The following is a 26,251-nucleotide window of genomic DNA, read 5'->3' as shown; positions in this document are numbered from 1 at the left end:
AATCTTCTGCTGTTTATTTGTAGTCAAAGAAAAATAAAAGACATTTTAAGAGAACTAAAACTGATTGAGCATTATTGAAGCTTCTTTGACCTCTAAGATTTGGTTCCTACATATTGCAAGTGTTAGCATGAGTTAGCTACAAATAAATTTAGCAATCCTCTACAAACTTTCTCATTTTTGAAAAATCATAGTTTTATTCTGTTTTATTGATTATAAAGTTATGTGTGACATAACATTTTTTGTTACCTTGAAGAATAGTTAGATATTCACCATCTGTTATTGTTAGTTAAGGCAGTTATAATGTTAATAGTTATCAAATAGGGAAACAGGATAAACTTTAAAGTCTCCAGCCCCACAGTCAACACTAGGGACCGTTTGGCTCTAGGTTCAGTGTGGCACTCACAGAAAATTTCACTGTTTGACAAGTATTTCAGAGCTCTGTGAATTTAGTTAAAATGTGTGCTTCTGTGTATGTGTGAATGACTTTCAGTGTTTACTACTTTGAACTCATGTAGGGCTACATTTGAATTTGGGAAATGGCATTATGAAAGATTATGAACATCTCTGGGATACTGTATCAAAGTTGGTCACAAAGTTTGATGTTGGAAAGCCATTTCCTCTGAGAAGAGAACAATTTCCTTTTCTTAAAAAGGATCCATCACCAATCAAAGGTAATAAATCTCTAAATTAATTTGAAATAAAAGCATCGTTCCTCTGAAAATGTTTTGAAAGCACCAGTAACTAAGTGTTGCAAGTATTAGTAATTTTCAGGTACTATGCATTTAAAATGACCTATACTGTCACATCCTTGGGGAGATAATCCTTTGAGTATAATTTTGAACAGTGATATGTTTTCCTTGTAACTGACGTTGTTGCCAATTTTTAAGAAAGCCGGTGACTTCCATTTCTATCAATCTGAAGTGTAGATCAAGTGAAAAATCTCTTGTGCGTAATGATGGAAAAGTTAGATAAGAGACACCAAACACCTTTTTACAAAATCGTAAGTAAGCTCAAAACAATAGGAGGGAAATTCCAGGAGCCAAACATGAAGGGAGAGACTGACCTCTGGGTCACTCTGAGAATTTCTAATTGTAGGTCTGCCCTCCTAAGAATCTGGGTTTCAGTGTACTCAATCAGCAGAGTCAAGACAACTCTAAGCCGGAAAATAACCTTCAAGCGATCAAAGGAATCTGGCGTGTTCTCTGTAGAGGAACATCCTCATATACCTTGATTTTACAGGGCTTCTCTGCCACATACGAGTGCACATGCAAATGTATAAACAGCAGAGAAATAAGCCCCCGGACAAACAGTAAGCTGCAAAACGAGAACTCTTAAGTATTTCAGATTTTGTAATTATCACAAGTAGAATATACTATATGTGTGTTTAAAAATGCTTGAAGAAATAAAATGTGAAATTTGAAACGTGAAAAACAAAATGATAGAAAACATCTTCACATTTTAAAATATTCAAAGTTGTAGAAATGAAAAGACTGTCAATGGATAGGTTCAAAAGCTGATTGGATTTGGCTAAAGAGAGAACTTGTGAGCTAGAAATAGATCAAAAGAACTACAGGTACAATAGTGATGAACACATTACATACCTTAAATTTACACAGGGTTATATGTCAGTTATATCTCAAGCTGGAGAAATTTTAAAAGAACCGGAAAACAAACAAAAGAAATAGAGATAAAAAAATGACAAAATACATGTTAAAAGACATGGAAGACAGAATGAAGCTGTCTAATCTTTCATTCATTTGGAGATTTGGAAGGAGAGGCCAAGCCAGTGTAGATTGGGCCATATTTGACGAGACCGTGGCTGGTGTTTGCCTGGACGATGAAAGACAGGGATTTGCGCACTCAGGGCATGTGATGAGTCCCGAGCGGGACAAAGCAAACGTATGCACATGCACACGCACACGCACAAATATACACACTAGGCACGATGCAGTGGGATTAGAGAATGTAAAAAATAAATATCTTAAAAGGACCAGAGTTACTTACAAAGGAACAAAAATTAGTCTCTAATAATAGACTTTCCCAAATATCATTATAGAAGTCAGAACATAATGAAATCATGTTATTCTTAAAATACAGTTTTAAGAAATGAGTAGCTTAGACATTTTTCAAAATACAAACGCTGATTTATCAATCATCCTGTCGTCACTGGAGACATTTCTATATCATGAATTTCAGGAAGAATAAAATGACCCCAGGTGGAAAGTGACAAAGAAAGCTAAGGGATGTATATGTATAACTGATTCACTTTGTTATAAACCAAACTAACACACCATTGTAAAGCAGTTATACCCCAATAAAGATGTTAAAATTAAAAAAAAAAAGAAGAAAGCTAAGGGGGGTTGGGGACGTATTGATACAACGTGTATTTTTCAGAGTACAGAGGAAGAATATATATCCCCTTTCATTATGTCAGAATGAGTTCCACCAGACAAAGACGCTTGAGAGCAAGGAGTTGATTGTTCCCAGGAAGATCCAATAAGGGAGTGCTTAGGTAATACCAGGAAGAAAACATAGTCGGTGCAGGCTGTGTTAATGCGTAGGTTTCCACGTGGGCAACTACAGGTAAGTTTTACTGGGAATCCTAGAACTGTGTGCAAACCACTTTGGAGATATCTTACCCAAAGAGCAAGGTAGCTGGGGTATTTACCTTGTGAGTTTCGTCAAGTCTCGGGGGGCATGAAATCCTTAGGACTCTGGCTGCGCCCAAGGCTGTAAGAAGAAAGCGCTCAGGGAGAGTTGTAGGGACTCATAGGAAGGTTTCAGGCAAACGCAGGAACGGTGGACATCAAGGAAATACCGAGCAGAGCAATTGCAGCTCACCTAGAATTATGAACCAGACACTGGATAAAGGGGCATTTGTTAGCCAGCTGTTGTATATCCGATCAGTATGTGACGTGTGATATCCATCTATCATATGTAGGTGTACATGGGCATAACATCAAGGAGGATGTAAGAGAAGACTAATGATATAACATAATTTCATTGACATCTGTATTTTCCCCCTACTTCTTTTTTATTTTTATAAAAGCATATATGAGATTTCTGAGTGAGACTTCCATATTTAAATTCCTTGTTTCATAATAGGAAATAAGAAAAGGAACAAACATTTGAAATAGGAAACATAGGTGTTTTTCTGTCAGTGTATCTGTTCATCCATCCATCTGTCCATCCGTCTATCTATCCTTCTATCTACCTACCTACATGCCTAATTGCTGCCTATTTCTTTATATTCTGCCGTGTTCCAGAATGTTTTAATGTGGAAAATAGTTTTATGGGAAGGGCTAGAATTGATTAACGTAAATAAATAAGATCAATGAAACATGATGTTTTTTTAAATGTGAAATTTTAGAAAATGATATGTAACATTGCTGTATGAAAGTTTCACAGTTGACCTTGTCGTACTACTTTTTTACAGATACCTCCAAGGAAAAGATGGCTAATTTGGGTTTTATTCCAGTGTCATGTCAGGTGGTTGATAAGTTTGCCGGGGACATTTTGAAAGATTTGCCTTTCCTAACGAGGTATGGGAGCCCCTGGGTGGAATGGATGAATGACTCATTAGAGCTTTTACAAAGTTGGACAGATTATTTATAAAGAGGTTATATTAGATGTAACCTGTGTTTGTAACACATAACGAGTTTAGTTTCAAGCTTACCAATGTCTTGTGATCCTAACTAGCTTAAAAATCAACATAGTTTTAACCTTAGAGTAAAATCATTCCAGCTGCGTGTTTGTAATTAATGAATGAGTGGATGAATATTTGTTGATGTCGATGGCACGAGATATGGGGTGGATTCTGGGTTCTGAAGCCCCATTAAACTGCTCTTTGGATTCTATCACCCACATTCTATCTCGGAAAGAGGAAAAGCGGCTATGATTTTTAAAAAAAATTTTTTTTAAATGAGATCTATGCTGTGCTGTATTTGGAGGCACGCAGTTTAAAATGTGCCTATATTTCTTTTCATCTCATAGCGATGATCCTATTGTAACTTCACTGGTCAAGCAGAAAGAATTTGATGAGCTTGTGCACTGGCATTCCCACAGACCCCTTAGTGATGATTATGACAGGACAAAGGGTCAGTCTGATGGTGAGTTCTGCGATTCTGGTGAAATACCTTAAAATCGATTTCACTTTCTGCCTTTTATGTTACAATGAAAAATTATTCTGTTTCTTGGATAACAATAATGTACAAGATATGTAGATATATGTCAGTAAAGAGGGTGAGGAAAGAGCCCCACTTTGCTGACCGTCATGTGTACAGGGGCACACAGCTGTCTTAGGAGCAAGTGCACAGAGATGGCATTTGTCCCACAAAAGTTAGCTGTTTTAAGCTAAGGCAGTTTATAGTTTAAGACATCTGTGTGCTCCTTGATGGCAGAAATATTGAGGCTATAGGCTTGCAAGCAGTTGCAGCCGCTTTCACGTCACCCATAACAAGGGCAGCAGCTTACCCACCTTCACGCTCGGGATGGAGGCTGTGGCACCCCTGAGAGCAAGTTAGCCGAGACTGACTTAGGGACCCTTTTCCCCGGCTCATCCCTTGTCTTCTTTTGTCTACCCCATGCTCACCCCCACCCTGCTTCCAGTGGACAGAACTTACCTTCAGAAGAACCTCAGAGTGGACCTAGTAAGCATGTTCCCACGGAACACTTCCCAGCCTGCTGTTAGAAACAACCACTAATATCCTGAAAAATACAAAGGAGTTTTTAGATCAATCATTAACATCCTTCGGAGCCGTTTGATTTACATATGTAGATACAGATATAGAAAAATCAGCCTGCTTAACAATCCCTTGAAGTGAGTGCTGTAGTTTTCTCTGGGGATGGGAGTAAGTCATACCTTGAGTGTTGGGATTTCCTATGTCATTGGAGTTTTCCACAGTGAGTCTTTCTGAGCTGCCAAGTTCTTGGCTCTATGGCCATGGTCTGGAGTAAGGATTTTTCTGTCAAGTGATACAAGAAGCCATGATACCCTAGATGGACATCTTCCTGATTTGGCCTTAACCTTCCCCCTTCTTTTTCTTTAAATTAATTAATTTATTTATATTTTTGGCTGCATTGGGTCTTAGTTGCTGCGTGCGGGCTTTCTCTAGTTGCGGCGAGCGGGGGCTAGTCTTCGTTGTGGTGCACGGGATTCTCACTGTGGTGGCTTCTCTTGTTGCAGAGTGTGGGCTTCAGTAGCTGTGGCACGTGGGCTCAGTAGTTGTGGCTCGCAGGCTCTAGAGCACAGGCTCAGTAGTTGTGGCGCACGGGCTTAGTTGCTCCGCAGCACGTGGGATCTTCCCAGACCAGGGCTTGAACCCATGTCCCCTGCATTGGCAGTGGATTCTCAACCACTGCGCCACCAGGGAAGCCCTACCTTCCCCCTTCTTAACTTCATTCACAGGGCACAAAACAGAAGTAATGCCCAGAATCTGTCATTCTTTGTAGCATCTTGATATTTGCTTTGAGAGGTGTACAATAAAAGAGTGTTTTGTCCCTTGCATCCTTGAAATAAAGTAAGGAATCATTCTGTGGACAAGAGATGGTGTGATTTAAGATTCCTTCTTTAACAAAAGTCATCAGCCTAAGTTACTGTTCCAAACTAAAAAGAAAAGTGCACGTGTGTGTGGGATGGTGTGAAGGATTAGTGAGAACGCTGTTGAAAATATGTAGTAGTGTTGCATTTTAAGCCTTTTCTTTTCCAGAAAAATCTAGAGATCCTCGTCATCTTAGATCTGTGCAAATGTATCATCGTTTTCAACAATTTTATGGGAAGTCATTAGAATCAATCTCTTCAAAATTTGTTGTACCTCAAGCTGTCAAGCCAAGGAAGAATTTCTGTGAACCCAAGAGCAAAAAGATACAGGTAGGTTATATTCATTCTATCAATTTTTTCTTTTACTTTTCATTGTCCTTTATTGTTATTTGTTCAATCCCTTTGATAGTTGCTTTCCATGCTACGTTTTTAGAAAAGTAAAGGGATGGGAAAGATACTCCATGCAAATGGAAACCAAAAGAAAGCAGGGGTAGCTATACTTATACCATAGAAAACAGACTTTAATACAAAGACTGTAATAAGGGAGATAGAAGGTCATTATATAATGATAAAGCTGAAAACCTGAAAGCTTTTTCTCTAAGATCAGGAACAAGACAAGGATGCCCAGTCTCACCACTTGTATTCAAGATAGGACTGGAAGTTTTAGCCAGAGCAGTTAGGCAAGTAAAAGAAATAAAAGGCATCTACATTGGAAAGGAAGAAGTAACACTGCCTGTTTGCAGATGACATTATATTATATAAAAACCCCACCAAAAAACTGTCAGAACTAATAAATGAATTCAGTAAAGTCACAGGATACAAAATCAATATACAAAAACCTGTTATGTTTCTATACACTGATGATGAACTATCAGGAGCAGAAATTAAGAAAACAATCCCAATTACAATTGCATCAAAGAGAATAAAATACCTAGGAATAAATTTAACCAAGGAGGTTACAGTACATTGAAAACTACAAGACAGTGATGAAAGAAATTGAAGAGGATACAAATAAATGGAAAGATATTCTGCGCTCATGGATTGGAAGAAAGAATATTGTTAAAATGTCCTCACTGCCCAGTGCAATCTGTAGATTTAATGCAATCCCTATCAAAATTCCAATGGCATTTTCCACAGAAATAGAGCAAACAATCCTAAAATTTGTATGGAGCCATAAAACACCCTGAATAGCCAAAACAATCTTCAGGAAAAAGAACAAATCTACAGGCATCACACTCCCTGATTTCAAGCTATATTACAAAGTTATAGTAATCAAAACAGTATGGTATTGGCATAAAAACAGGTACATGGGTCAATGGAACAGAATAGAGAGCCCAGAAATAAACTCAAGCATGTATGGTCAATTAATTTATGACAAAGGAGGTAAGAATATACAGTGGAGAAAAGACAGCCTCTTCAATAAATGGTGTTGGGAAACCTGGACAGCTACATGCAGAAGAACGAGGCTTGGAACCCTATCTTATACTATACACAAGAATTAACTCAAAATGGATCAAAGACTTCAAGACCTGAAACTGTAAAAGTCCTAGAAGAAAGCATAAGCCGTAAGCTCCTTAACATTGGTCTTGGTGATGATTTTTTGGATTTGACACCAATGGCAAAGGTAACAAAAGCAAAAATAGACAAGTGAGATTGTATCAAACTAAGAAGATTCTTCATAGCAGAGGAAACCATCAAAGAAATGAATAGGCAACTAACTACAAAATGGGAGAAAATATTTGCAAATCATGTATTTGATAAGGGGTTGCTATCTAAAATATACAAAAAACTCATACAACTCAATAGCAAAAATTAGAACAATCTGATTAAAAAGTAGGCAGAGTAACTAAATGGATATTTTTCTAAAGAAGACATGCAGATGGCTAACAGGCACATGAGAAGATGCTCAACGTCACTAGTCATAGGGGAAATCAAATCAAAGCCACAATGAGGTATCGACTCACACCTGTCAGAATGGCCATCATCAAAAGGGCAAGAAACAACAAGTGTTGGCCAGGATGTGGAGAAAAGGGAGCCCTTGTGCACTGTTGGTGGAAATGTAAATTGGTGCAGCCACTATGGAAAATGGTATATTTCCTCCAAATATTAAAAATAAAACTACTATATAGTCCTGCATTCCCATTTCTGGTATTTATCCCAGAAAAGAAAACAGGATGTAGAAGAGATCTCTGCACTCCCATGTTCATTACAGTATTATTCACAGCAGCCAAGATACGGAAACAATGTAAGCATCCAGCAAGGGATGAATGGATAAAGAAGATGTGGTCTATCTATATATTGGAATATTATTCAGTTACAAGGAGGAAATTCTGCCATTTGTGACAGCGTGGTTGAACCTAGAGGTGCTAAGTGATGTAGGTCAGAGAGACAAGGCAGATACTGCGTGGTATAACTTACACGTGGAATCCAAAAGAAAAAAAAGGTCGAACTCATAGAAACAGGGAGGAGAAACATGGTGACTAGAGTGGATAACCCTACATCATATCATTGAATTTGCTAAGAGAGTAGATTTTAAATATTCTCCCCTCCCCTCCTCCCCCAAAAGATAAATATGTGAGTTGATGAGTGGGTTAATTAACTCAGTGGGGAGAACCCTTCCACAATGTACATGTATATCAAGCCACCGTGATGTACACTTTCAATATCCTACAAATTTTCAATTATACCTAAAGTTAAAAAACATATTTGAGCAGACATGAGGACTTTTGCTTTAATAGTCAACAAGCAGCCACCTCAGGTCCGGCTTGGTGGTCTTTGTTTTTCTCCTCGTGGCGACAACCTCCTTTTTATTTTCACAGCCAATTTGATCTTTAGTGAGACCATCCAATTACAACTATTCCTTTTTTATTTACTGAAAAGCTTCTTTTATATAGTTATTTTTTTTGAGAGAGAGGTTATAAAATAGAAAGTTGGCAAAAATTCTAATTACCTAGTGTAATGTATAAAGACTGAAAAAAGTTTCATGTTTTTTTTATCTTCTACATTATTGGAAATTAAGTAAATTATCTCGTGGAGATTAAACAACCTCAGCACAGTGTAAATGTGCTCTTCCAGCAACACTTCAAGCTAAAACAAACACATTGTACCTGGCAAAGAGCCAGGGCTTGTTCTTGCCCTAACTGAGACAGAACCATGCTGAGTTATCCCAGGACAGGACAGTACATTTGGGAAGTTGAAACATTGGAGAAGCTCCACTGATTTGAAGTAAATACTGAGAAAGTGATGACAATGAAAATTGACTTCATTAAAGGCAAAGTTAAGTTATGAGTTTCATGACTATGCAGAATAATGGAAGGTTTGTCAGTGTTCTCTTATGGATACAACAGTTCTCTAATTTTCTTTGCACATTAATAAGTCAAGTAGGTAAAAGTGTAGTAGAAGTGGGTCTATATTGTGTGTAAGTTGGTTGGAAATGCTTGTCTAGACAGAGCAAACCGGTTTATTTATGATGTTCCTTCCTACCTGCCCCTTCCTCATTCACCCATAAAAGAGGATGAACTTGTGCTGTGCTTGGGACACACCAACAACTATGGCACATTCCTGTCTCATGACAAGGAAAATCACAACTGCATTGCGTGTGATGAGCATTTGATAGAGAGACGTCCGGGCAGGGGAGGAATACGTACTCAGGCTGGGAGAGTTGAGCAAGGCTTTGTGAAAGAAATATCTAGAAGCACAAGTTGGGGTAGGGAGGTGACCATGGGGAATGAAAGAGGAAAACCAATTCCCGAGAGATCAGGAGACAGAAAAACCAGGGTCCTGGTGTTTCTGATTGTATTACATTTACTCTTCAATTTATAACCTACACCACTTAGAAATCTAGAAAAATTATCTGCACAGAGGCTTTATAGTCATTAAGTTGGATTGTCCAAAGATTTCAATTCACAGAGGCTTCAGTGTTAAGAAACAGACACTGAAATGAAGATTGTGCCTTCTCAAGAATGGGATGCCGTTCAAAATAATCAATATACACTTAAAACTATTGTCTCATTCATGCAATGGCATCTTGGACTATTTCCAACTTGTTTTATGACATGTTTCCTTCTTTTTTGGGGCAGGAGACCAAGGCTGAAAAAATTACTAGAGAGAATAAGGAGAGGCTATTTGCCAAGGAAGAAGAAAAAGAAGAGAAAAAATGGAATGTTCTGTCCTTTTCTATTGAGGAGGAAATGAAAGAGAATTTAAACTCTGGAATAAAGAACCTAGAAGATTTTTTGAAATCATGTAAAAGTAGCTCAGTGAAATTTCGAGTTGAAATGGTGGGGATTACTGCCTGCTTGAGAGCGTGGAAAGAACATTGCCGTGGTGAAGGTATGTGGCTGTGAGTTCCTGTTGATTTGTTTGTTTGAATACATTGGAAAAGAATAAAAATCTAATGATGATAACTTATTTATTAACTGGAAGTCTGTGTTAGAAGGCTTTGGGAAGCCTTCGATGCATTATCTGATTTTGTCCTTGGAGAAGTCCTCTAAGTACTACTGCCTCTGTTTTATCAATGAGCAATGAAGTCTCAAAGGGGGCCCCAGTAGCAAAGATACAGCACATTCATAAGCAAATTCAAATCAATTCCTTATCACTTACATGTGGGATCTAAAATATGACACTAATGAACTTACCTACGAAACAGAAACAGACATGCAGACATAGAGATCAGACTTGTGGTTGCCAAGGAGAGGGGGAGGGAAGGATTGGGAGTTTGGGATTAGCAGATGCAAACTAGTACATAGACGATGGATAAACAAGGTCCTACTGTAGAGCACAGGGAACTATTGGAAAAGAATATGAAAAAGAATGTGTATGTATAACTGAATCACTTTGCTGTATAGCAGAAATTAACACAACAATGTAAGTCAACTACACTCCAATAAAAATATTCAAATCAATTCCCAGTCAAAGTTTACAAACAACCACTTAGAGAGTTGTGGGCCTCGTTAAGGGGACCCACAGATGGCGAGGTCCCAGGGAGAGTCTGTCATTCATCTCTGAGATCTGAAGCGCGAGCATTTTCTTTCTGGGCAAAACTCGGATCATGTTTGCCTGGCATGCTGAGTTCTTCCAGAAGTTGCTGTGGTTTCCATGTGCTCTACTTTACAACTGCTACAATAGATAGTAGAAAAGAAAAGAAGAGGCAGGAAGAGGCAGGTAAGAGAGAAACATGGCTGGATAGAGACGTGTAAGTTGATGGCAGGTGAAATGATGAGGGGCCAGTATGCCTCCAAACTGACAGTACTTCCGAGTATACCTCGTTGACCTGTCTGTCTTGGTCGTCTCCACACTTGAATCCGTTGAACACGGGGTCACTGGGGGTTCTTCTCCCCCCTACCCCGTCATTCTACAAACTTCAATCTGCCCCTGCAACGACAGACTTCGCTGAGGATTTCATCCCAGTGAGAAGCATAAGACTTGGCCTCTGTGGGTCCCTCTAAGATGTTGTGTCAGGATTTGCAGTTGCCCTGAGAGAGATCAGGATGAACAGTGGCTTAAATTTCTTTTGTAGCCTTTATAGCATCAGTATGTGTTTGGTAATATTTGTTAAATAGATAAAATGTAGGTTGATTGGAAGAAAGGGCGAATCAAAACTGCCCTAACGTGAAGTATGAAAAGACCAACCGTGAGGGGGACTGGAAAGGATGTAAGTGACTGTAAAGACATGGACAGGGATTAGCAAGGTTTGGATCTGGTAGGTGTAACAGACTGATTGAATTTAAAGGCTCCAGTGATTACACCAGACACTTATCTCTGGTCACCATCAGGGTTCAATAAATGTTGCCAAGTTGTTGTTTTTTTTTTTTTTTGCGGTACGCGGGCCTCTCACTGTTGTGGCCTCTCCCGTTGCGGAGCACAGGCTGCGGACGCGCATGCTCAGCGGTCATGGCTCACGGGCCCAGCCGCTCCGCGGCACGTGGGATCTTCCCGGACCGGGGCACGAACCCATGTCCCCTGCATCGGCAGGCGGACTCTCAACCACTGCGCCACCAGGGAAGCCCAAGTTTTTAACCAGATATTTAGACTCATCTGGACATTTTTCTTTGAACATAGTAGAGAAGACATGGAAAGATATGTATTCCTTAGAACTTAGACCAGCTTGGGCTTTAGTGATCTTATTTCTATCATGAGCTACAAGATTGTCCTTTTTCCCCCAACACTTACAGAGCTACGTCTCAGTTATCCACAGAGATGTCGGAATGTGTTTAGTTGCACTTTCATTTTACTGAGTTTTCTGTATTCCAAAACCTCCATTAATGCTAAGTAAGACAATGAATTTAATTGGGTCATGTTGATAGCCTGAGTGAATAATCTTGGACAATCAAACATTTATTATTTTTGATGGCCTTTATAACAGTTTTGCTGTTTATTCTTTACCAAGGTGAAACCACAAAAGATTTAAGTATAGCTGTTCAAATGATGAAAAGGATCTACTCCGTGATGGAAAAATACCCAGAACTTTTGCAAGAGGCAGATCGGCAACTCATAGCCAGATGCCTTAGGTACTTAGGATTTGAGGAGTTGGCAAGTACTTTGCATCCAGCGCAGGTAATGTTTTCAGAAAAGCTCCATTCTAGTAGAGTAATTATTAGGTGCACCTCAAGTGTCTTATAAGCACAGTTACCTGGGTTTTTTTTTTTTTCACTGAAAATATTTACTCCAAGTTCATAATCATTATTAGTAATCCAGCTCCCCCAACTTGAAGTAACCTAGAATTAGAAAATTTTACAAAAGCTTCTCTGGACAAACATGCCAGATAGTCTCTGCAGACCCTTAAAACTAATCCTGTGTTTAATTCTAGCAAAACATTTAAAAACTATATTGCGACCGTTCAGTTGCCTTGATATCAGATTGTAGCTCAAGTGCCGTGATGGATATCTGAAGATCTTGACGTGTGCTATTTACTCTTAGTTAAGATAATGATTTGGGTGGTAAGAGAGTTCTTCAATAAATATTGCAAACTTTGAAAGATGGTAAAATGCTTTTCTCGTAAAAATTAGTTTTCAGTTATTTTATTTTAAAAAATATTTTTAATCATTTAAAGGATGTTGTAATTTACAATCACTTTCAAAATGGGCTTGTAAACTCCTATAGGTCACAGAAAATGACATGAAGGAGAAGAAGAAGAACAAATACTCAGTTGGTATTGGGCAGGCTCGGTTTCAGCTGCAGTACATGGGCCAGTATTTGGTACGAGATGAGAGGAAAGATCCAGACCCCAGAGTCCAGGACTTTATTCCTGACACCTGGCAGGTAATGACTGGATGAAAGAAACATTTTTGTATTTCATTATTAAATCTGATCTCAGGAGCTTCTCATGATTCCACACAGCACATCTGGCATGAAGTTCTTCATGTTGAGTCAGCTTATTTAAAATTGTCATGGGAAATGTCAAATGTAGACTTTTTCCCATTTAAAGAAAGTGAATTTTTCATATCATCCATTTTTCATAAATAGACCATTTTCTTGGAGGTACTCTGATGGATTCACACATATATATTTGAAGTTCTGTCTTTGTCCTCCGACTGTATCATTATGGAGGCTTCCCTGTGTCTGCAGGATATCCTATGTAAATATAGAAATGTGACAGAGACATTCAAGGAGTTTAAACAGTAGAGACAGTTGTTTAGATATTTACAGCCTGTACCCGTGACCATAGTAGCTACTTTTCTATAAATAAGTGTAAAATTAATATTGATGGCTAGAAAATTAGGAATAAAAGGGTGCGTTTCTGCATTGATTCAACCTTAGAAAATCGCCTCGAACCTTATCAGTTAAACACGTTTGGCTATGAAAATGCCATTTCAGAGGTTCAGTCTAACAGATGGTCTTATCAGAATCTGACTTAATCGTCCTTGTGTTGATGATGCTGGAGTGCCTCAGAATCTCCCTGCCTGCTGTTCTGGGGCAGGGGGACCAGGTCCTTCCTTCCTGAAGTGCAGGACACGAAGCAGCTAAGGGCCCTCCAGGTATCTACGCCCGCCTCCGCTGCACTTCTTCTGATGTCGCCTTTGCTCTGAGGTGCGGCCCAGAGTGGACCAGGATTCAGAGAGTGTGCGGGATGGGGCTTTGGGGGGCTTTTCCATCTTCTGCCCATCACACAGGCTAATGATCCTTTCACTAGTCCTCATTTTGATGAATAAAAGCATAGGCTAAAGGGATGAGAGTCTGTTTTTTTGTGTGTGTGTGTTACGCGGGCCTCTCACTGTTGTGGCCTCTCCCGTTGCGGAGCACAGGCTCCGGACGCGCAGGCTCAGCGGCCATGGCTCACGGGCCCAGCCGCTCCGCGGCATGTGGGATCTCCCCGGACCGGGGCACGAACCCATGTCCCCTGCGTCGGCAGGCGGACTCCCAACCACTGCACCACCAGGGAAGTCCCGGGAGTCTGTTTTAATGAAGGTCCCACATGCCCTCCAAAGTAGGGGCTGGCATCCTTCTATTTAGAAAGTACAAGACAAGCAGTAAAATGATTAATCATTGATTTTTTTTTTTCTGTTCAGCTACTTTTTCACCCTTACAAAAATACATACTCTTAGCTCTTCATTTCTCAGAGCCGTCGTGCACTTAGTCAATGACAAGTAATCAGAAAGAATATCTACCCAAGGACAAGATATTTTGTTCAGGCCCTCTCTCCGTTTTTCACACACAAACCCACCTCCAGACGCTCAAAAGCACTGCAATTCTCTCTTCTGGGAGAGGCCGTGAGTTCTTCACAAGTTCCCGTGTATCTTTTGGTGTGTTTTCAACTCGCAGCCACTCCTTTGCGGCTCAGAGAATTATGCTGGAAGTGTCTTAAGGTATTTGTTTTGCTAACGTGCTTCTCGTGGCTCTGACACAATGGTGCTCTGACCCTGCAGCGAGAGCTCTTGGACGTCGTGGACAAGAATGAGTCTGCGGTCATAGTGGCCCCCACGTCCTCAGGGAAGACCTACGCCTCCTACTACTGCATGGAGAAGGTGCTGCGGGAGGGCGACGATGGGGTGGTCGTGTACGTGGCCCCCACCAAGGTAGGTCTGGGGGCTGGGGGGTTGTTCAAATGACTTAAATTTTCTCTTTCACTCCCGAACCTCCTCTTTTAGTTTAATGCATGTAGTCATGTGGTAGATCTAGCTCTCTTTATTTTTTTTCGCAATTTATTTTTTTCCACTTTTATTGAGATAAAATGGATGTGTAACCTGTTAGTTTCGTGTGTACAACATAATGGTCAATATTTGTATGTATTGTTAAATGATCACCCCCATAATTCTAGTGAACATGAATCATGAATCACCTCATATAGTTACACATTTTTTGTTTCCTTGTGATGAGAACTTTTAAGATCTGCTCTCTTAGAAACTGTCAGGTACACAATACCGTATTGTTAACAATAGTCACTGTTACATCCCCAGACTTATTTATCTTATAACTGGAACTTTGTACCTTTTGACCACCTTCACCTGTTCTCCCCGCCCTTAGCCCCACCCTAGCCAACCACCAGCCTGTTCTGTTTCCACGCATCTCACTTTATTTTCTAACCTGCATTTTCTCCTTCCAGTCTGAGAGGCCAAAGTAATACTTTCCTTAGAGCACTGTGAGGCAGAGGTCTGGTCCTGTGATCTTGTCATTCAGCTTTTTGCTCGAACTGAGAGAAGCATCCCGACTATGTCAGGCAATGTTGAGTCTTTAGGAACCCCGCGTTGCATCTGCCCTTGATGGGATGCATCCTGTCTGCTCTTGGGTGTCAGTGCCTGATGTGTTTCTCATGCCAGGTGGTTTTGCCATATTTCTTTTATGGCTGGAACCACCTAATGCCAAGCTTAAATACAGAAAGTATAATCTGTCATTTAGGAGAAAGGCTGATTTACAGGAAGTATAAGTTTGCATATCCTCATTTACAACCCCTTGTTTTTAATGCGATTACTCTTAAGAAAGGCAGATTTACTTGGGATAACTGATTCTACAGATTAAAACGAGATCTCATTCCATTTTAGTTTCTAGGAAAATGTGGCATTGAGTGACTTGGGATCGGGCTCAGAACCAGACTGATCAACATGATTAGTTGAAATTAGCACTTTAGTTTTGATTGTAACTTTTTCGTTTTTCATGGTTACGAAAGCAGTAAGTGTTCATAGCAGGAAATTAATAAAATATATCAAGAAAAATGAAGCTTACTGGAGGTGGAATTGGTAATTCACCACAATACATATTCCTCTTCTAAAAGTTTTAGAACCCAAAGGTTTTAGAAGCCAAATTACTCTTCTAAAAGTTTAAATCCATTTTTATTCCCTCTGACAGTATATGGAAATATATATATCCTCTTATTTTTTTCCAACATTCCTATGATCTTTAAACATTTTTTGCCATACTGCTAGGTAAAAATTTGCATCTCATAATAAATCTGCATTTCTGTGATCACTGATTGGGGAGCCTTTCCGTATGATTTCTGGGCAGTGATATTTCTTTAATCATGAACTACTTGTTCATGACATCTGCCCATTTTCTTTTTCTTGTAGTGGAAGGGCATTGCCTTTTTATTGATTGGCCAGAAGTCTGTATAATAAGTATATTACTTTTTCTCCGTAAAGTATAACCAATATACTTTTGTCATTTTTTCTTTTTGCTATATTGCAGTTATATCAATGATATTTTGTTAATATCTTTGTGTAGTCAGATCTATCAGTATTTCCGTTTAGTGTTTCCGAGTGTGCTCAAATATATGAAAATGTCCACTTTCTAGTATCTTTATGCTTATGTTTTAAAGTTTACATTTTAACCTAGGTGAGACTTTTTTGGGCACAGAGGGTGAAATACAGAGATGTGTATAGGTTTGCACATGCTCAGATTTCGCTGGCCACCACCTGCCTAGTCCGGGGTGTGGGTCCCCTGTACGCTCGCAGGTAGAGGTCTGGGGATGCCCCCAAATACGAGAACCACACGTCCATCCCGGCTGCCCTCCTTGGCCGTTCTACGTCGACTCACGGTTTCTTTCTAAGCCTCGGTGGCCCAGGTATCAGCTGTTTGTTTGTCACGTGCGGGCAACGTTTCCTGCTTTTTCCCTCTGATGAAGCCGGGTTTTCCCATTTTACATTGGGTTGAGGTTTTAAGTGAGTTCACGTGTAGTCACAGAGCTCAAAGACAGCCCGTGGGTTAGGCAGACGGTAGGAGAAAGGGGTGATGAAGCTTCCTGCCTTCCCAGCAGTACGTCATTTTAGACAGTGCCTGCCGTTCTCTCCCTGAGGTCCCCCGGTACTTTATTATGTGATTAATGGATATTCTCCCCCGTCAATCAGGCCCTTGTCAATCAGGTGGCAGCAACTGTTGAGAATCGTTTTAGCAAAAATCTGCCAAACGGTGAATCTCTGTGCGGTGTTTTTACACGGGACTATCGTCATGAGGCTCTAAACTCTCAGGTAGGACATACACTAGTTAATGCATTTGTTATTGAATTATATGATAGTACTTAGAAGTCTCTTTCAGTAGAAATGCAGTATCTTGACAAGGGCTCGTAGAAGTAATTTTCTTGAATTCATAAAAGATGAAGTGGCTTTAGAGAAAATTTAACAGTGTTGTATTCCAGAGAGTAAGAAATGGAGCTCATCTTTCTCAAGGACGCTTAGCTTTTGATTGCAGATTTCAGTTATATTTCATGGCATCATCTTGGTTTATAAGTGGATCGAAAATGACCTGAAGAACCCCATGTTATAAAAACTGACAAACTGGTTTCCATTCAGAATAACTGTTTCTTGACCTTTCTTGATGCGAAGGATACGCATCATAATTTCAAAATGTTGTATTTATGGATGGACTTCATGGTGTTAAGTAAAGCAGACAGTTTCCCTCCTTATTAAACTCACTGAAAACAGTTACAGCTAAACAGAAAGTGAAAACGTGACTATAGCACATTGCATGGTAGATGTGAGATGTGACGCCCACATCGCCATTTGTGAGAGCACCGCTGCCCAGGGGCGGGGCGTGAGGTCCGGCAGAGGCCTGCTGTCGGGCCCTGTGCTGCCCCGCTTTCGGCACCCTGGGACTGAGCGGGGCTGGGGCAGAGACACTGGCCATTTCGGCTGCGTGTGGAGTAGCACTGATGGCCGCCATGCGCTCCAGGGTCCAAGCTAGATGGGCCAACGTGTCACCAGGTGTGTTCTGAAGTTCACCTTCTCACTCTGCCCCATCCTCTCCCAACTTCCATAGTTGTTCATTTTTAATAAATGGTTTTCAACCTAAACTGAACCTCGGGGTCAGATTTTGAAGGAATAAACCTGCGACAATGAACTCTTCCTATTATTACCGTGAATGCTTATAAATAAGAATTTAAACTTCAAATCTGATATCTTACCATTCTGACCTATAAAAATTGCAGTGTCACAAGATTCAAACGAATATATCATATTCTACTTAATCAGCAGGTCCATTCAGGAGTTTTAACTCTCTCTTTTATATTCTTAGAACTACATCTTGGTGTAGCAAGTGCTCAAAAGTGTTTGTTTGCACAATGCTCTTGTTTTTAGGTACTTATCACAGTGCCTGCCTGCTTTGAAATTCTGCTGCTAGCTCCGCATCACCAGGCGTGGGTGAAAAGGATCAGATACGTTATATTTGATGAGGTAGGTTTGGTATTATTTCTCTGGGTTGAGTTCCTGGTTGCATAAGCGCCACACTGGAGACATTTGCTGCTTCGGGGCATTCATCGTCTGCGTGGAGTTTCGGTTGCGGAGGACACTGTCTTTCCCCTGTGAATCACGCCAGTCTTTGGGCTCCGTTTTCCTGTTCTGGCTCAGGACAGGGTATCTGTGTCTGCGGACCTCTGGATGGCAGAGGAGCTGTCTTTGGTGACCACCGTTTCAGAGGAGTAGAACTCACCACTAGGGCATAAGTTTCCCTGGACAGAGATTCCGAAAATCTGATCTTTGATCTCCAAAGCAAAGAGTTTGGGGCTATAACAATGATGTCAGTTATGTACAGTATCTTGTCAGTCATGGTCCCAGCAGGGAACAGACGACACACACAAAATGGAAGAATTCAAGAAGAGATTTTTGCAAAGGTGTGTGGGCGGGGGGAACTGTGCCGTTAGTGCAGTAGCCCAGGGCGAGGAGGTTACCCCTCAGCCTAAAGGGACAAGGAAAGATACGGTCAATGAGACCCACAGGGAGATTGAGTGTGCTGGCCGCTTTGCAAGGGGCAGCTGCCTTAGCCGAGGAGCACGCCTGGCTCAGGGTAACCTGCCAGGAAGGCAGCCAGTGGCACAAAGACCTCACCCTCATTCCCTTCAGGTCTCTTGCCCAGGCTCTCCTTTGGCCAAAGCCAGTGGAACCAGAGAGCATTGGAGCTCTTTTGAAGTAGCCTCTGTGGGTCAGTTTCCCTGGGCAGAGAGAGCGGGTTGGAAAATGATGGACATTTATAGAGCAAATGAAGGATATTGAGAAAGTTTTTACAGCAGAATTAAGAATATTTATTCAAAGAGACTTAAAGCATTATAAAAGAATTCTTTTGCTCCAAGGGGTTTTCAGTTTAAAGGGGAAAATGATGATAAGCCTGTATTTCACTTAATTTTTCCTGTTGTAAGCTTGAAGCTACCAAGAGAGCTGTGCTTTTGATTGGTTTGAACCTGACTTACTGTGTTTTATTTTTTGCTCATTCTGTATATGCTACATCCTGAAGGCCTTGAATATTCATATTGAAAAAAAAAATCCAACAGCTTTGTCTTGGCAATCTAGAAGCTTGAATTGTACTCTGGTCTCAAAGCTTTGAAATGCTGTGACATGGGGTACGTCAGTTTCCCCAATTTTATGTCAGGGTAACGCTGACGGGCTGGTGTATTATCTGACTAGGGCAAAGCCAAATGGGCAGGGGAAGTTTTTTCTTTTTTTTAATTGTCTGGCTCTGATGGTACGTTCTTTCCAGTTGATTGCCAGGTGTCATAGTTTAATCTGTTTAAAGGAGACCATATTTGAGAATCTTCTCTAAATCTAGTTCCATTTGCTTTATTTGGTCAAAGGACATTCGTTAATTCAGCAAATATATAAGGAGTATCTCCACGATGCCAGGCACTGTTGGTGCTGGGAATGCCCAGGGTAAGTCACAGAATCATTGGAAAAAAGGGGGTAGACAGCTACGCCTACCCATGACGGTGGCAGCCCGCATCGGTGTGTATGGTGACGAGATGGATCAGTGTGACCCCACTGTGGTGATGGCAGGGAGACAGCAGGGGGACAGATCTGCGGTGGCTGGTCAGAAAGTCTTCCCATGGGGCGACATTGAACCGAACTCTGCAAGTTCAAAAGGGGGTAAGAGCAGAAGGAACAATATATGTGGAAGCTCCGGGGTAGGAAAGATGTGGTCAGGGAACAAAGCAAAGTTCAGTGTGTCTGGAGGAAAGTGAGGGCAGGATGGGAGAGAGGCTTGAATGAAGCTGGAGAGGCAGGTGGGGGGCGGTTACTCCCAGCACAACATATACGCCCTGTTCAGGAGTTTATATTTTGTTCCACATGCAATGGGAAGATATTGAAGAAATTTAATTGTGGACATGGCCTGATGGAATTCATCCTTGAGACATACCTGTTGGCTGTGATGTGAAGTGTTCAGGGGATGGCCTGGGAAGCTAGGAGGGTGGCCAGGAGGGTATCGTGATTGACTTGGGGGCCGTGGACCTGGAGAAAATACTTAGATCTGAAAGACATTTTGGAAAGTAAGATAAAGAGGAATTATTGATGGATTGGTTATGGGAATTAAAAGAATTTGTGTCAAGATTTTCTCTTGCCTGAATTTGCCAATATTTACGTAAACTTGGCATGGTTGATTAAAGGTAATTGGAGACCATGTATGATGATTCAGGTTTCCCTGTCTTATTTTCATTCGCTGATTTTAAATCAACTGAAAAATTATTTAATTTATTTAAACTAGACTAAAACAAACAAAAGCAGTTCACCCGTTTCTCCCATGCCCACCTGTTGCAAATGCCTATTTGTTCTCTATGTCTTTGAGCTTGTTTTTTTGTGTGTGTGGGGTTTTTTTTAAGATTTCACATGTGAGATCATTATTTGTCTTTTTATGTCTGATTTGTTGATTTATTTCACTTAGCATAATGCCCTTGAGGTCCTTCCATGTTGTCACAAATGGGAAGATTTCATTCTTTTTTATGGCTGAATAATATTCCATTCTGCATATATACCACAGTTTCTTTATCCACTCATCCTTCAGTGGACACTTAGATATGCTTCATATCTTGGCTGTTATACGTAGTGCTGCAATTAACATGGGGGATGCTTATATCTTTTGGTGTTCTTTGGATAAATACCCCGAAGTGGAATTGCTGGGTCATATGGTAACTCTATTTTTAGGTTTTTGAGGAACCTCCATACTGTTTTCTGCAGTGGCTGCACCAATTTACATTCCCACCAACAGTGCACAAGCGTTCTCTTTTCTCCACATTCTTGCCAACACTTGTTATTTGTGTTCTTTTTGATGGTGGCCGTTCTGACAGATGCGAGTGATATCTCATGTGGTTTTGATTTTCATTTCTCGATGACTGGTGATGTTGAGCATCTTTTCATGTGCCTGTTGGCCATCTGTTTGTTTTCTTTGGAAAAATATCTCTTCAGACCTTCTGCTCATTTTTAATGGAGAATTTTTGTCTTTAATAGGTCCACTGTCTTGGTGGAGAAATTGGAGCAGAAGTCTGGGAGCATCTCCTTGTCATGATCCGCTGTCCCTTCCTGGCCCTTTCTGCTACCATCAGCAACCCGGAGCATCTCACCGAGTAGGCATTAGCTTCTAGTCCGGATACAATGCTTATCTATTTTGAATGTTTGAATGTCATGCTTTCTATCTGGGTTCTGGAGAGTTTCATAACTTTCTGGTGAATTTATTACCTTATCTCTGGATATTCAAGGAACAGAGTCACCCCTCCTGGCAGGTGCTGAGCAAGCCCACACTCTATAAAGGAAAATCAAGGGTTCTCCCAGCTGGATCTGCAGCTGACTAGGAAATATCCCCCGTATCTCAAAAAAGGTTCACCGGAAGTTATCGATTTATGTTTCTTTTTCTTTGTCCTTTACCAAGAAATAAAATTAAAATGGTATAATGACATGCTCTGCCATGGACCTTGAGATTTCTTACGTTGTCCCACTTTGTAGATGTTTAGAAAGATAGTGAAGCCTTATTAGTTGAAAACCCCATATTATTTATCCACGGGGCTAGATTTTTGCCCACTAACAACAATTATAGCAAAGACTCCTATTTGCCAGCTGCTGTTCTAAGTGCTTTGCATATGTTAATTTATTTTAAATGGCCAACAACCCTTATGATTTATTATTTTCATTACTACTGTTAGATAGTCTTTTCCATACTGCTATTATTATTTCCATTTTAAATGTGGAAAATGAGGCCCAGAGAGATTTTGTGATGCAACCGAGAGCTTCAGCCCATGGTAAGGAGGCTGGGATTCGATCTTAGGTCATCTGGCTCCAGGGCCTATTCCCTTAAGTAATTTTTAAGGCACATAAAATTTTCTTTATTTAAAGTACTTTAAAATCCTTTCACAGGAAGTGGTTCTATGTTCTGCCTAAATAATATGTAATTTAAATTTTTAAGGTGGCTACGATCCATAAAACAGTACTGGAAACAAACAGACAGTATGATAGAAAAAAATACTGCTTCTTCAAGAAATGCCGACTGCCGCGCCAGTTCTCACCGAGACTACTTACTAAGGAAGCAGTCGTATAAAGTGAGACTTGGTATGTTTGACATAGTCATAGGAATTTTATCTTTTCCTTTCAAGTTATTCCAGCCATTGTGTGTTCATTCATTTGGAAATCCTTGCTCTTCATTTCCAGTGCTCTATGCAGAGAGATACAATGATTTAGAGAAGCACATATGTTCAGTAAACAATCATGACATCTCCTTTGACCATTTTCACCCGTGCGCTGCGCTGACCACGGATCATGTGAGTGATGGTTCCGCCATGTTTGTTCTGAGCCACATCGGTGGTTTGTATCATATTGCAAAGCTGCCTGGGCGACACTCATCGGAATTACAGAATCGATGCTCTGTAACAGATATTGAACCTGAGTTTTAAGAGTAACAAGAATAACTTCGTAGTTTTCATCTGCTCCTCAGTGGTGTCTACAGCTGCAAAGCTTAGGAATGACTGAACATCTTAACCTGAAGTTTCTTGGGGCCGATTTTCTTTATCCTTTGCCCATTTTCCTTCTTCTCAGCACCTGTGTCCCATCTGTCCACCTTCAAGGACACTAACTCTTCTCTTAATGCAGCTACAACTGTGTGTGGACAGTACCTTGTACGTGTGAGAATCTGATTGCTGTGAATTAGGTCAAACAAGGAAAAGACACTTTTCACTAACATAGCAATCACATGACTTTTGGGTAGTGAATCAGTAAGGTGGAGGTCTTAAGGGGACCTCATGTGGCGCACTGGGGTTTGAGTGGGGGAAGATTTCTTAATTTTTCTTGCATATTATTTTTCCTTTTTCCTTCTATTCTCAGGAATGGCCCATTAAAGCTCTGGTTGCCTCTCAAAGTGATAATTAAGCAATAGTTTGCCTTCCTTCCGAGACTGGATAAGTTAAATATACCCTAAATTCTGTTGTCAGATGAGCCTTCTAAATGGACAATTTTTCAGGCACATGGAGTTTTCTTTATTTAAGATACTTGATGTCACAGGGAGTAGTTCCATGTTCTGCCTAAATAATCATCTGGGTCAGAAAGCTAATTTAGATAAATAATTAGTAAGGATAATTCTGATCCTGCCGAGCCTCTGATGGCTTTTCTTTGGAACCGGCAAAAGGCACAGCTCCTTAGCTAGGCTTCCCAGGTCTTTTAGGAACTGGCCCCAAGTCCTTTCTGTTCATCCACTTGATGGATTTTACCTGGAAGCCCTCATGATTTATATATAAACTGGAGTGTTTCAGCACAGATGCAAAGTGCCTGTTGTCCAGACTCTGTTCACCTTTGATGATTCTTCTAATGGGAAACCTCTCCAGAATCCTCTGTGACTTCCTTAGCTGGATGGAATCTTCTCTCCATAGCACCTTGTCTATATTTTTCTTGTATGACAACAGTTAGGGCCAGCTTGCTGCTGAAGTTCTTTACATGCTTGTCTTCTTACTAGACTAAGTCCTTGAAGACAGATTTTGTGTCCTTGTAGTTTGTAACTAACTGCTATGTATATAAAATTAAAATGTATATTACACAAATATAGCCAACCCAAATGGAGAACTTACTTTGGGTTCTAAGAATTTTACGTATTTTGTCTCTTTTAACCATCACAATTTTAGGATACATGCTGTATTGATATTCCCATTTGGCAAGTGAGGAAGGTGGGGCAGAGAGAACTTGGACCACTGAGGAAGGGGTGGGGCTGGGATGCAGTCTCAGATAGACCGATTCCAGAGCCTGCTGTCATATCACTGTATTCTGGACAATCTGGTGGACAAACGCCTGGGTGAGGGAGTGAGTGAGAATCACTTTATAGCCTTTGGGCTGTGATGCAGTAGCTTCTAAAAGCAACGGAATGAATCCTAGCGATGGTAATTTTCCAACAGGATTTTATTATGGAACTTTCTCTTTTGTGTGGCAGTGGCTCTGTTTACACTCTAAAGAAAACTAAAATGTGGACAAAATTCCTGTGACCTAGCTCACATCCCCAAACTAGAATAGTGATGATAACCCAAAAATCGATAGCAAGACTCCTTTCTCTGTCTTTCTCTCCTTTTCTCTTCTCTTCCCACGTTATTTCCTGGTGTTTTTAAGTAGCGTAGTATTTTCACAGTCACTTGTTGTGTTTAGATGGTTCAGGGAAGGTTGTCTTTAAACAGCAGTGAGCACGGTGGTTGGGAGAACTTGGCGAGGTGGGCATTTTGGTCCAAGTGCCTTTCCTCTATCTCAGTACCTATTAATGAATCAACTGGGAAGCTGCTCCAGCTCCTGTAACCCCATGTGACCTCTGTGAACGTCACGCTGCTGCATGAGTCTCCTTCAGGCTCCCGGACATCGGCAATAGGAATGGGGCTTGGACAGTGTTAAATATGTATTTTGGCAGCTGTGTGTATGGGATGTTTCCTAAAGCATCAGGGATAAAAAAGCAAGTTGGCCTTTCTGAACAAGGAGATGCCTCCTGATCTTCTGTAGTAGACCTCAGATTGATGTGCCAGAGTGGGTGGCGTGGAAAAGTGTAACGAACTGTGGCAACGTAAAGAGAAGTGCCGTCCCCCTTGGGCGTCCGCTCTGTAGCTCTGTCACAAGGGTGGTCCCAGAAGGGAGGGGGGCAGGATGAGTGAGGTGAGGGAGTGCCCACCTTCACATGAGGCTCGTTTCTGGCAGAGTGGAGAGTTATCCGGCCCCCCAGGGACAGCTGCAGGCTGCCGGGGGTGGGGTGGGCTGACGGTGTCAGCCCCAGCAAGTGTGGGAGGAGCCGAGCCACTGGTCTTTTTCGCCTGCACGTGGAGCAGTGCTTCCGTCACCTGCGAGGTTGGGGACGATGTGATTTGCCCAAACAACATCGTGAGTAATGCTGTGTGTTCATAAGTGAAGGAGGGTGTGAATCTGTGACCTTTTATGTCTCTTCCTTTTACACCTGGGCTGGCTCAGTTTTTTACCAGCTCGTAAGTTATCGTATCGTGAAGACCAGCTGAAGGGAATGCCCAGCTTTTAGCCACCGAGTCCTGAAATTGATTAAAAACATTAAGACCTGTAGGTTGGCCATTCATCAGTCACAGCGAGAGTTGAGGCATCGATCACGTGCCAGGCGGTTTACTAGGCCTATGCCACGTATTACGTAACTTAATTCTGACAACAAATCCGTGGCAAAGGCAGAATTGCCCTCCATGGTAGAAATAAGGACACGCAGGCTTTTTTAAAAGCTTAAAAGCCCTAAGAAATCATAAGCATTCTCGTGACCAAAACAGAAGATTTGTGTCTTAAAAATTATGATAGTTCTTGGATTTATTTTATTTAGGCAAAATAATTTGCCACTTTTAAGTAGTAATAATAAGAGAAAAAAATGCTAACATTCCAAAATAACATATTCACGTACTATTTGGCAAAATGTAGTTTTTTCTGTTCAGTCAGTTCAGTGCTCAGACTGAGATGCTAAACAGTGATTCCAGGAAATCACCTGCATCCTATAGATTTTTACAAGCCTCATTCAAAGCCTGGCTGATTATTTTAATTGAAATACGTTTGACATAAAACCTTGTGTAAGTTTAAGGGGTGCGGGATGTTGATTTGATACATTTATTTTGCAGTGTGTCTGCCACCTGTGTCAAGTCTGAGTCCTCATCCCTTTTTTTTTCTTTAACACCTTTTACTTTTTATTATTTTTTAAAAGTTATTTATTTATTTTTGGCTGCGTCGAGTCTTCGTTGCTGCACGCAGGCTTTCTCTAGTTGTGGCAAGCGTGGGCTACTGTTCGTTGTGGTGCGCGGGCTTTTCATTGCAGTGGCTTCTCTTGTTGCGGAACACGGGCTCTAGGCGTGCGGGCTCAGTAATTGTGGTGCACGGGCTCAGTAGCTGTGGCTCGTGGGCTCTAGGGCGCAGGCTCAGTAGTTGTGGCGCACGGGCTTAATTGCTCCACGGTATGTGTCACCTTCTCGGACCAGGGATAGAACCCATGGACCCTGCATTGTCAGGCGTATTCTTAACCACTGAGCCACCAGGGAAGCCCCGCATCCCTTTTTTGTGGTGGGACAATTAAGATCTAGTCTCT

At 41.0% G+C, this 26,251-nt stretch overlaps 1 protein-coding gene across 2 annotated transcripts in view; it reads left to right on the top strand.

Moving 5' to 3' along the window:
• The window catches only part of DDX60 (DExD/H-box helicase 60), an 84,792-nt gene that overhangs the window by 23,306 nt on the left and 35,235 nt on the right, over window positions 1-26,251 (top strand). For both annotated transcript variants that reach the window (XM_089912673.1, XM_022594844.3), the window contains exons 10-22: window positions 516-671; window positions 3,437-3,542; window positions 3,994-4,109; window positions 5,709-5,869; window positions 9,619-9,871; window positions 11,928-12,094; window positions 12,641-12,799; window positions 14,404-14,553; window positions 16,816-16,935; window positions 18,040-18,135; window positions 21,172-21,287; window positions 22,121-22,263; window positions 22,363-22,472. In XM_089912673.1, the coding sequence (XP_089768799.1) occupies window positions 516-671; window positions 3,437-3,542; window positions 3,994-4,109; window positions 5,709-5,869; window positions 9,619-9,871; window positions 11,928-12,094; window positions 12,641-12,799; window positions 14,404-14,553; window positions 16,816-16,935; window positions 18,040-18,135; window positions 21,172-21,287; window positions 22,121-22,263; window positions 22,363-22,472 (1,853 nt within the window). The remainder of the gene's footprint in view (window positions 1-515; window positions 672-3,436; window positions 3,543-3,993; window positions 4,110-5,708; window positions 5,870-9,618; window positions 9,872-11,927; window positions 12,095-12,640; window positions 12,800-14,403; window positions 14,554-16,815; window positions 16,936-18,039; window positions 18,136-21,171; window positions 21,288-22,120; window positions 22,264-22,362; window positions 22,473-26,251) is intronic.

The sequence above is a fragment of the Delphinapterus leucas genome, chromosome 6, assembly GCF_059928025.1.
Source record: "Delphinapterus leucas isolate spDelLeu-1000000601 "Yukka" chromosome 6, BTC_Dleu_Yukka2, whole genome shotgun sequence".
NCBI classification, from domain to species: domain Eukaryota; kingdom Metazoa; phylum Chordata; class Mammalia; order Artiodactyla; family Monodontidae; genus Delphinapterus; species Delphinapterus leucas.
The sequence above is the reverse complement of the archived record's forward strand: the minus strand, read 5'-3'. Positions and strand labels throughout refer to the sequence as shown.